The sequence below is a fragment of the Ipomoea nil genome, unplaced genomic scaffold, assembly GCF_001879475.1.
Source record: "Ipomoea nil cultivar Tokyo-kokei standard unplaced genomic scaffold, Asagao_1.1 scaffold1034, whole genome shotgun sequence".
Classification (NCBI taxonomy): domain Eukaryota; kingdom Viridiplantae; phylum Streptophyta; class Magnoliopsida; order Solanales; family Convolvulaceae; genus Ipomoea; species Ipomoea nil.
This window is the reverse complement of record NW_017617462.1, coordinates 1,337,155-1,349,560: the sequence shown is the minus strand read 5'-3', so window position 1 is coordinate 1,349,560 and position 12,406 is coordinate 1,337,155. Positions and strand designations below refer to the sequence as shown.

At 36.8% G+C, this 12,406-nt stretch overlaps 1 protein-coding gene across 1 annotated transcript; it reads right to left on the bottom strand.

Annotated features, from left to right (window-relative positions):
- Positions 1–1,557: 1,557 nt before the first annotated feature.
- On the bottom strand, positions 1,558–7,080 carry LOC109180749 (probably inactive receptor-like protein kinase At2g46850). Its single transcript, XM_019330459.1, is given in 5 exon segments — positions 1,558–1,934; positions 1,937–1,992; positions 2,069–2,827; positions 4,235–4,318; positions 6,282–7,080. Coding segments are annotated over 5 exon segments (2,001 nt in total). The 3' UTR covers positions 1,558–1,631.
- Between the last annotated feature and the right edge of the window lie 5,326 nt (positions 7,081–12,406).

Here is a 12,406-nt window from a genome sequence, read left to right as displayed (position 1 = left end):
GCACAGCGAGAAAACTGGGCGATGAAATCGGACGCGTGCAGCCACTTCGAACCGGAAATGCCAAAACTATCCCTAAATACCTAAAATACTACAAATCTAGCGCTTAAATTTCACAAAATCAACTTTTAATCTAGACCATTGATTACAGTAAATAAATGGCCAAGATAAGTTCCTAGGTTCCTACCTAAGGATTGGTTCTTATATGATTGTTAATATATATATATATATATATATATATATATATATATATATATATATATATATATATATATATATAACGGACCCGGGGCTCGGAGGTTGAGCCCTGTGCTCGGCCCAAGGTGCCTCACCCGTATGAGCTTGGCCACATGAGGTCGGCCATGTCGAGCTCGGTACACCCGCGGACCCGGTCTACACCCGTGCGCGGTCAACTCGGAGCTACGCCTCAATTTAGGGGAGGCGGTTGGAGGGTTTAGCTTGTATAAAACCCCTCACCTTATCCTAACAATGACACTTCATTCCTTACACACTACTTTATAACTATTATTGTCCTAATCAAGCATTGTAATAGCTTATTAGCGATACTTACCGCGACCTACGGTCCCTGCAACCTTACGATATCCTTGCGTTACATTTATTTATTTTATATTACGTTCTTGTCCGAATTTATTGATTCGGGTTCATCCCGGGTTAATTAAATCCATCATTATATATATATATATGTGTGTGTGTGTGTGTGTGTGTGTGTGTACTACATACACAATTGTGCATATTTGCATGTATGCTACTTAATGATTGGTTGCAGGTTTATTGTGGTGATTTCGAATACGATTGCCCGTCCATGCTGGTAACAATCATATACTTACTTTTTATTAATATATCTGCAGTTATTGTTATGAATAATGTCAAGACTAACAATTCTCATGTTATTTTGAGTTGTTATCAAACAATTATACATAATGTATTAATTGTTGGGTGATAAAGGAAACCCTCAACCATTATTCGAGAGTGTGTAATGGATAACCATAATGAGGTAAATCAACATAGGAGAGTGTGTAATGGATAACCAAGCCAATAACTTGACCAACTTAGCTAGAGTTGTCCCCGTAGTAACTTTATTTTGAGACTACGTACCATTGGTTGTTTGCAAGTTGATTTGCCAATAGGCAAAGGCTCAAAGCTGTAAAAACATTGGTGAGGTTGGGTATCGTGGTTACTGAAAGTAGTGTGGATGGAGATGAAGTTTTGCGCGTTATCCCTTATTGCCTTCAAGAACATGTGATTCTTAAGCAACATTGGAATTCCTTGGTTCGTTGATCTTTCTTCTACTTATCGTTAGTTACTGTGTTACTGATTCCATGTGCAATATGAATCCCTTTGTAAACTGTTGAAGCACAAGTAGATTACACTGTACTGAGTATGTATATAATAATTAGCACTCCGTTTATACTTTATACAATGAGAATGTTTTATCAAATAGCATTAGTTAGAGAAGTTTTTGAAAAATATCCAAGTAATGTATAATTTTATATATTAATAAAAAGTTCTGTAAGAACATTTAACACAATAAGTTGGCAAATTATACCATAAATTAGCCAATTAAGGTTCACATTGCATCGTGGAGTCTAATCTGGTCTAAAATGACATTCAGATTATGAGAATCCTCTGGCTGCAGAGGGGATAAAAATGGAGTCGGGGGACATTGATATCATCTGAAGGAGGCTGGAATTAGAAAATGTCTCTTCCAATGCTGATGTAGAGTGGCCTCGCTTGCGCCTGCTAGCGTCTTTATTGGTCAAGTGAAGCAACTCCCTGGCGACATCCGCCATGTGAATCTTGCCATCTCCGCTGAACAGTAGGCATCTGGTTGCAAGGTCCGCCACAATATCTATCTCCTCTTGCTTCGAGGGCGTCTGGTCGTGGTAATTAAGATGCGCATCCACAATCTCCTCTATAGCTTCCCACTCCTTATCTTCTGTAGCGCTAGCTTTGCGTGCTGGTGCCGATGATCGTCTGAGTAGCCATGAAAATAGGTTGAGCTTTAGAAAATTAGGTATGGGCCTACTAATAAAATAATTTTCATGCTTACCTGATAGTTGATGTTCATCCGCACCCATGATAATCTCCAGCAGAAGCAATCCTAAGTCGTACACATCGCTCATGGCCTGCTTCTTCTCGTCATCCTCGTCCGCCTGGCTATCTAGATCGGATACCAGCTCGAACCCAGAGACATGGGCGGACCAATCGCCGTCCAAGAAGATATACCCAGACTGCAGATTGTGGTGGAAGATGGGCGGACAAATCTCGCACTGCAGGAATGCAAGAACGCTCGCCGTTTCTGCAACAATGCCCAGCCGGTCGCACCACTCGAGGGCTCCACTTTGGCCATGGCGCAAGTGGTCCATGAGGGTTCCATTGGCGGAGCCGCCGTACACGACCAACAATGTGTGGCCAGAGCCGACGGAGCAGCCGAGGGGGCGGGCGAGGTTCCGGTGTAAAACGGCGGAGACCCTCTCGGTTGCAGATAAGGTTTGGAGGAGATCCCTTTGGCCGTCGCATTGTATCTTGTGCACGGCTATTGGAGAGGCGTTTACGAGAGTTCCGGCGTATAGTTTGGCCTTGTTGCCATGGCATAGAATGTGGGCATCTGCGAATCCCCCCGTGGCCTCTTCTAGCTCACTGTAATTGAATAGTTGATGAGTGGTGTAGGCGTCTTGGAAGGAGATGTTGGTCTGAGTTTGGTGGATATGTTCAGGATCAAATCTGTCAGCGTCTTTCATGGCGGGGCGTCTTAGAAGACAAAAAAGTGCAGTCAGGGAGGCAATGGTTAATGTTGAAGTAACGACTCCTGCATTGCGTGCATACACACACACCAATTCAACTCCTGCCATCTCAATTCTCATGGAAATTAAAATGTTTTATGCCACTAGCTTAGCTACTATATATAAAGGTGACAAGTTTAACTAACACTACTACCAAGCACCTTGTGCTCAGATGGCACGTGGATTGGACTTTCATATGAGAGGTTGTGAGTTCAAGCCTTGTTTATTAATGCATTTTGCTACCGGGAGAATGAGTTATTCCCTTACCGGTCCCCTAATATTAGGTTATAGGGGTATTTAAAACATATTCTATTCCTATTCATCACATCGGAATAACATTTCTAAAATCTATTCCTTTAACAAACTAAACAATAGAATACATTTCTTTTTTTATTCATTCTCTATTTCATTTCTTGTGGAATAACATTTCTTTTCTCTTAGAATTCATCCCGTGAACCAAATTAAACATGCTATAAAGAGACTAACCCATCTCATTTATACCACATGCGTGGGAGAGAAGTTTAATTTAGGTACCCTTTACTCCTTTTGGTGGGTGAGCTATTAGAATTGTGGTTGTATTATTAGAACGGAAATTTAGAGTTTTAAGGAGAAAAATGTAAGTTTAGAAAATATGTATTGAATGTAAAATTAGATAAAAAGATTTTTTAACATTATAAATATAGCCAAGCATCTTGTGCTCAATTGACACCTTTGTGGTTATTCCTTCTCCTTGAAGGAAGGTTATAAGCAGATCGAACCCTGGCCAAGTTGCCCCCATCCCCTCTCTATATATTGCATATATACATAGTAAACATCTCTCTCTATATTGTATATACATTAGTAAACATTTATATATATTAAACATACATTAATTTAAATAAGGGTTGAGCTAGCTTAGGTGATAAGGTGTATTGTTTCTATCTCAAATTAAATGTTAAGAGTTCAAATCTTTAAGTACAAATTTTTATATTTATGACTCACCTCTAAGTGTGTATCATTTTTTCAAAATTTCTCATTGGTTTTAATCTTTCGCTCCCATTGAAGAAGATTTCTGGATCTGCCTCTAACTCCGGTGGTGTGATCTACTATTTCCTGATTAATTATTAATTTTAGGAGTGATCTACTTTTTATCACCCTTTATTCTTTATCTTTCACCCAATGAATTAATGCAAATCACATAATAAAACTCATTAACATTTTTCATTTTCGATCTTGTTATCGATTGGCCTTTTGGAGTACAGCTAAATTTTTGGATTGTGCTTTAACTAATATGACTATTCAATTTTCATATTCCCTAGATCTTTTACCAACTAGAATCACAAGATGAGTTTTACTCAGAATTCACATTTAAGTAGTATGTGCTGATTGTGAATTTTTCACAAATGAAAAATAACAATACGAATGATAATAAAAGAACAAGCTGTGATACTAACCGACTAAAATTTTTGTTTTGATTGGTCTGTGTGATTTTGCATAACAATCTTGACCATATACTTCCTTCCCTTCTTTGAAGCACGCTATAAGAAGATGTTGATATATTATGCATTAAAACCATTAATTGCTCATCAATATTATAAAAATTGAACAGGAGAGATAAATGGGTAGAAAAGAGATTAAGCAGAAAATTTGGTTCATATATACTTCATCATAGCCACATGCACCCCTGTCACAATATATTAATGTTCATTTTGTGAGTTGTAATCATTATAATAAAATATTATAATTTTTTTTGATACGAAATCAATCGAGTTCATAAAATAATTCCTCATTTATTTTATGATTAAACACTAATTTCGTAAACGAATCAATAAGTTCTATGTATTGCATAAGATATGTTAGAATAGTAAGTTTTAATATAGATTGTTTGAAGTATTGTAGTGATATTATAAGTTTATAGCTTGAAATTTAAGAAAAAAAAAATCAATTAGTCTCTCTTTCTCTCTCACACACATATATAAGAAATTAATTTTATTTTTTGTCCTAAATTTATAGGTGACAATCTATTTTTGGTCATTTTTTATTAGAATATCCTTATTTGGTTCTAATATTATTGTGATATTATCATTTTTAGTCCTCCGTCAACAAAATCGTCGAAATGTCGTTAAATACAAAGACATGTTAATCTTTTTTATATAAAGTAGGTTGACCCGCTATATTTTTTATATTTATTTTTTTGAAAAAATCTATAATTGAAGATTGAAATGCCCTTATATTTAAGGATATTTAAACTGTTTTATTGATAAAGGACTAAAAATGGTCATGTCATAATAATACTAGGACCAAAAGTACAATCGTTATACCGTGCACCAGGGCGCACATAGAAATGTGCGCCCTGCGCCTCCCAAAACGACGTCGTTTTGTTAATTTCAGCTATAAAATTCTGTGCATTCTATTATATAATTCTGTACAATGGAAATATGGGAATTTTCAGTTATAAAATTATGTATTATGCTAAGAGTTTATGTATATTATGTATTATGTTAGATTATGTGTATTATCCTTTCAAAAAAGATTATGTATATTCAGTTATAAAATTCTGTGTTTTCAGGTATAAAATTCTATGTATTCTATTATACAATTTTTTGTACATTCAAAACATGATTTTTTTTTTAAGGAGTTAACGGCAGACACCCCGAAAATGTACAAAACGACGTCGTTTTCTAGGGCGCACAATGCATTGTGCGACTTGGTGCACGATATAATTTGCCCCAAAAGTAAATGTTTTGATAAAAAAGAACTTAAAATGAATTACCACCTATAAATCTAGGACAAAAAATAAAATTAACTCTATATATAAGTGAATTTTTTTTTTTTTTGAAAATATATAAGTGAATTTAATTCAAATATTATCAATTTTTTAATTGCACTAAAACTGTGCTATAATTGGTTGCATATTGCACCAATGTAATGGCAATGTGTTACATTCTAGCTAGTATTAAATTACTAACTTAAAAATATTGCTGCTCGTGATTCAATGAATTAATTTTATTCTTTAAAAAAAAATATTGCCCATAATTGTCACAACTTGCAAATATTTATTTGAATTTTATTTGAATTTTTTCACTAATGAACATATTATATCTGAACGTTTATCCTATTAACTAGTCTTTTCTATGCGCAATGCGTAAAAATATATGTCAAATATTTATATTTTTAAAAATAATTAACAAATCCTTACTAATTAAAATCTATATGAAATCAAATTTATTTATTATATTAATCAAATATATAATGTCTACAAATATTATTATTTTAAATAATATAATAAAATATATGGTAACAATGATGGGAAAAATAACAAAAATTATAACGTTAGGAGTATTTTTGTCTAAAAATTTATATAGTACAACTCTAAAAACATAATACACAAGTTTGGTTCTTTTTAAAATTATTTAAGATGAGATTTTTTTTGAGTGCAATTAAGATGAGATTTAAATAAATAAAAAAAAAAGAAAAGAAAATAAAAGAAGGAATACTCACACTTGAGACAACCAACTCCAGAAGTAAAGCCATCCCCTGCAAATCCATCTTCACAATGGCATCTTACCCCTGAGATAACAGAGGAAGCTGCGATGATTTTGGCGTTAAGGGCACAAATCTGTTCCGAAGAGTTGCTAGGAATCGCCCATTCCACTTTAATCCCTCTCTCTCTCTCACTGCCGCCTTTACTGTCAGGGGAGACCACCCACGACGAAAATCCCCTGCAACCCAGCTGGGCAAACATGGAAAAACCCGTCCAGCCCGCGCGATCGGACAGCGGGAAGCAGCAGCCGGGGCGGCCGCCAGCGGTGCCGGCGCATGCGGCGGCGGGGATTAAACTGCCGCCGCAATCGCCTCTGCAGACCGAAGAATCCTCGCAGCCGTACAAGTCGAAGACGTTGTCAGTGGAGACGCCGAAGTAGCCGTCGTTATTCCCGGCGAATCCGAAGGACGCGAGGTCGGCGTAGCGGCGGCAGACGGAGGAGGAGTTGGGGAAATCCAGGAGGAGGCCGTCGGGGAAGAAGCGGAGGACGCGGTAGCTCCGGAAGAAAATATGAGAGGAAGAGGAATTGACACTGCCGTTGCAAGAAAGGCGGAAGGCTTCGGACGGGGGAGGGCCGCACTTGGCAGAAGGGCTAACGTAGAAGGGGTATGGAATTTGAACGCCGCCGCATGTGTCGTCGCACCGCCGCAAGAGCTCATCAGCTTGCTGCGCGGCAGCCACCGGGGAAACTGCGGTGGTCAAGGATAATGCTAGTAACAGTACCAAAAGGGGAATGCAGTGGCTCGACGGCGACATGGCGGGTGGATCGGTGGAGAATTAGGCTGTATAGCTAGAGCTATTAGCTAACGTATTGAATTTATGGTTTTGATTCAATTGACAACTTAAGTAATTAAAAGATAAGTTGATGTTATATGTATGGGTGTTCCAAGTATAATAGTTTTGTAATATTCTAAACTTTCCAGTTATGTGATCCTTCAATTTTTAATTATAATTAGTTATAGACTTATAGTCCTTTTGGAAGTAAAGTAAAGGCAAAATCGTCATTTGAGAAGAAGGTTAAAATTTGAAAATTGAATGGCGAACTTAAAATTTGAAAGTTGAATAACCATAGTAATTAATTTGAAAGTTTAGAACTAAACGTGACAAAATCACTATACTCAGAGAATTCTAGTTGACATTAATTCTTAACATGACATTTAGTGGTCATGGACAATGCTAGTAACAGTACCGAATGTGGAATGCCATCGGCATAAAAGCGGGGACTTGACGGGAACATGGTTGGCGAATCGAAGGAGAATTAGGTTGTGTAGCTAGCTATTAGCTAATGTATTGAATCGATAGTATTGATGCAATTCACATGTTACCAAATTAAAAGATGAGTTAATGTCATCTGGTCCTTCGATTATAGCGATTTTGTTAAGTTTAGTTCTAAATTTTTAACTTAATCTTTCGTGATTCTATAACTTTCAAATTTTAACCACGTAGTCCTTTTAGAAGTAAAATAAAAGCAACATCGTCCATTCAGAAAACCACAACTATATTGGTTACATTTTGAAAAAAAATTGAAGTATCATAAATGGTTAACTTGAAAGTTGAAAGACCCCGTATAGAAGATTAATTAATTTGAAAGTTTAAGATTAAATGAGACAAGATTACTCTAGTCGAAAGGCCTAGATAGCATTAACTCTAGCTTAAAAGATTCATGGAGATGAGGGGAGGGATGGCATTGGAGAAAGGGTAGTGGAGACCATTGGTCTGGGGAATAGGATGCAGTATATGTTGGGGAGACCCGCCGGACCACCTTCATTCCCTACGTACATCTCTAGATTACGGAATACTAGGAAATACTACTACACGTCTACACCAACATACACCACACTCACTCACTCCAATATATTTTCTATTTTATATGCACTTCATATTCCAAAACTCAGATACTATGCATTCTAACACCGTATTTTATTTACATTATTTTAGTAATTTCAATAGATGTAGTAGCTATGATGATAGTGCCTATGAATTGTATATATATGGTATTGCGGGCCTAGGATTCAAATTAATTTACTTCTATATATTGATTTTTGATAAACTTATATACATTTTAATACATTTCAAATGATTCTTATGCGCCAAGCATCTTGTGCTTAGATGATATGTAGTGACTCTTTCATATGGGAGGTCATGAGATTGAGCCTTAATGGACACCTTATTGACTCTTTATGCTTCAATTTACAATATAATAGAGTCAGTAACGTTAGATGTACGAATATGTTCTATTAATAATGTTTTAGACTTTTTTCTTTTTAAAAATTAACAAAAGTCTTTAAAACTGTAAATTGAATATAACATTACAAACGACTTTCATTGATTTTTATCGTTTATATTACAATTTTCTTTTATTTATTTTTATTACATATCATATATTTTAATAGATCTTATATAAATTTATGTATTACAATTATAAAAATTAAATTTGGTTGTCACAAAAACAATGTATTATAAATTTAAAAGCACGGAAGATCATTTGTTACTAAACAATACTTTGTATAATATTACAAGAAAAATGATAATATACAACAATCAACATAAAAAGAATACTAAAATGTATTTTTAGTGGTTAATTCAAAGGAAATAGTTTTCCTTGTTAGTATATGCTCAAAAGATTAAAACTATCTATAAACTTTTTAAAAGAAGAAAAAGTTTATAGAGTTTTTGTAGGATTTAGTCATGGAGAAAAAGTTTGTATAATTTAGATAATAGGCAAGAAGAAAAAGTAAGTTTGTAGAGTCGTATAGCAGTAGGTAGGAAGAAAATGTTTGTGTATTTCAAAGAGAAAAAATATATAGAGTTTTGGCAAGGGAGGGATATGATGAATGTCAACTATTTATTTTGAGAGGAAAAAAGTACAAAATTAATTTCTACAATGAAAAAAGTCCATACTGTTTTTTATTTTATTTTATTTATTTATAAAATCTCTAGACTTTTAAAGACTCTTTAAAAGTTATAATGTTAATCTTAACCTGAAACTAATGGGCTGAACCAATAAAACAAATAAATTTTAGGGTTAAGGTAAAAAAAATTTAGCCCGATACAAAATCAACTCGATAAGCCTGAAATCACTAAGGCCAATGCCCTGAACAGGTTAGCCCAATAGCTAAGCGGCTTAAAACATTAATTTGTTTGTTTCACAAGTGATGTAGAACAAAATATACAAAGAGTTCATATGTAAGCTCATCTTCTTTCTTTCTTTTTTTTTTTTTCTTTTTTTTTTTTTTTTTTTTTTTTTTTTTTTTTTTTTTTTTTTTTAGAAAAAAGGAGGGATTAACCTGGATGTGAACTACTGAGCAGCAGTGTTGGAAGGTCTTCCACACATTGTCATGCGACTGCTTCGAGCCCCAATCATGTCCTCTCACATCACATCCTCTACCACCAGCGGCGCATCATCCATATACTGACCTCCCAGCTCATGCATGAGGGCCATTGCAGCAAGCTGGTCAGTCACTTTGTTTTGCTCCCGTAGGACATGTTGGAAGCCTACCAATTGAAAATTTTGTTTTTCAAGAATACACAAAGCTTGTTCAGGTGCATCCTCAGACAACGCCGTAGTCGTCTATAACGAGTCGCTTTCAATGACTAGCTGCCTCGCCCCCCAACTTGCTGCCAAACGCATTCTGTGCAACACAGCCCGTCGCTCCGCCTGTTCAGCAGAGCACACTCCAATGTTAAAAGTGTACACACGAAGCCATGTCCCCAGGTGATCACGGAGGACACCACCGCAACCTGCTTTCGTACCCGCAGCTTTACAACCGCCATAGACGTTCAATTTCAGCCACCCCGCCTCCGGTTTCTCCCACGCCACGAGCTCCGAAGACGTTTTCCGTGTGCTGCCCTTGACCGGCCACATGTTCCGGAAAGCCTGCCATATATCTGCCCGTTGATTGTCGATCCAAGCCTTCCGTTGGTCTAAGCTCATCCTTTTTCCTGTGAACACTCGTTCATTTCGCCATCGCCAGCACCACCAGAGGCATATGCCAAAAGTTACCGGCCACTCCTCTTCGAATCCTAAAGAGCTTGCCGCCCGCAAATTGGCAGATAGGCACTCATCTCATCCTTTGCCTTGGAGCCTCTGCGTGGCTCCTCGCGACATGAACCTCTCCCAGAATCCGGTTATCTCTTTACTGTTAGTGTTTTATGTTTTGAGAAAAACCCCAACATATAATTGACAATATTATTATAACAAATTAAGGTAGGGTTTAGCTTGGTGTTTGACCGTCTTTGAAGACTCAAGAAGATTGATTGAGCAGTACAGACATTAGAAGCGTCGCTGGATCAAGACGTCAAAGGACTGGTTAAGGAAAGTTTCTAAAAGCTAGCAGACGCGTTTATGAGATGAATATTATGGAAATAATATCAGCAAATCATATCTTAAGGTATGGACTAAATATCCTTGAAGATTCAAGATCTCTTACTTCATAAGTCCTACCTTTTACAACCAGAGTTATATTTGGAGAGTGTCCAAATCAAGAAGTATATATACACATATACTTTCAGAAGTTAGGGTTGCATTGATTGAAGCCGCAGCTCTCAATACTAAAAAGAGAAACATCTCTGGGTTTTATGCCTCTTCTCAAGAAAAGGAGTTCATGGTGATTACGAAGATGAACTTGAGAAGAATCAACACTGCTTAGACAATTGGACGCGAAGATCACTCAGTTGTGGGAACAACGTGGTACTACGTTAGTGAAGCGGACTGCATTAGAGTTAGCTCTCCATTGAAGTGATTTCATTGGACTTCTGGATGCATGGCTCTCCGACTTTAAAAATCCACTAAACCTTTGTAGACTGGGTACTAACCTTGTGTGGAGCACTTGGGTGAGATCGTTTTTCTCTACCCTTGTACATTGGATTCTGAGTTAGTGGATTGGACGCATCGGTGATCATCCCCCAGATGTAGAAACACACTATATCAAACTGGGTAAACAAACCTGTGTGTCGCATTTACTTTCTGCCTTAGTCTTCCGCATTCCGTTATATCTAATTATTTATCTGAATGATTGACTGATCATAACGCCGAGTCAATCAGTCCACTATTCTGTTGGCAAGAAAGTAAATAGAATATCATAGATTAAGAGAATATGCAAAATTACATGTGGTATCAGAGCTTTTAAGTCTACATAGTGACTTGATCCACACGGCAAAAGCTTTTTGCATTTTTTTTTCTGAAGAAGTTATTTGCTTGGTTATCTGTTGTAGTATCTGGTCTATTCTCTGCCTGTGTGTTCTGGGTAGCCCTTTGACTGTAACAGGATGGATGCAAATATGAAACCACCAGAATTGGATGGTCACAACTATTCATTCTGGAAAGCTCGAATGGAGATTTATCTCCAAGCTCAAGGCACGAGGGTTTACCATATTGTTCTCACTGGATGGACTCCTCTAACAACCCAGAATGATGACGGAACCACCGAGGTCAAACCGTTAGAAACCTGCACTGAAGAGGAGATAACTGCCTCAGATATAAATAATAAGGCGTTGAATTCTACTGTAGGATCCCTACACGAATCAGTTTTCACTCTGGTTATAGGAATAAAAAAGGCTAAATGTGCATGGAAAATTCTTGAAACCAGATATGAGGGTACCAGTGATGTCAAACAATCAAAACTCCAGATGGTCATGTTCGAATTTGAAACCCTCAGAATGAATGAAGAAGAAACTATATCCAACTTCCACAGTCGTGTTCATGATCTGATGAACTGAGCCCCAGTTCTTGGGGAACCGTTTACTGAGGAAAGAGTTGTCAAGAAGATCCTCCGTTCTCTACCTAAAAGGTTCAGGATGAAGTAACTGCAATTTAGGAAAACACTAGCTGGGAAAAGAAGAGTGTAGGTGAACTTATGGGGAATCTTCACACCTATGAACTTCAAGTGTTAGCTGATGACAATTCTGTATCTGGCAAAAAAGGTAAGTCAGTGGCTTTTGTTGTTGAGGGTGATCGAGAATCTGAAACAGATGATATAGATGATGAAGCTCTAGCTTTATTGAAAAAGAATTTCAAGAAAATGCTGAAAGCATTCAATCGAAGGAGTCAAGGACAACCTAACAGGACTCAATCCAAAGGTGG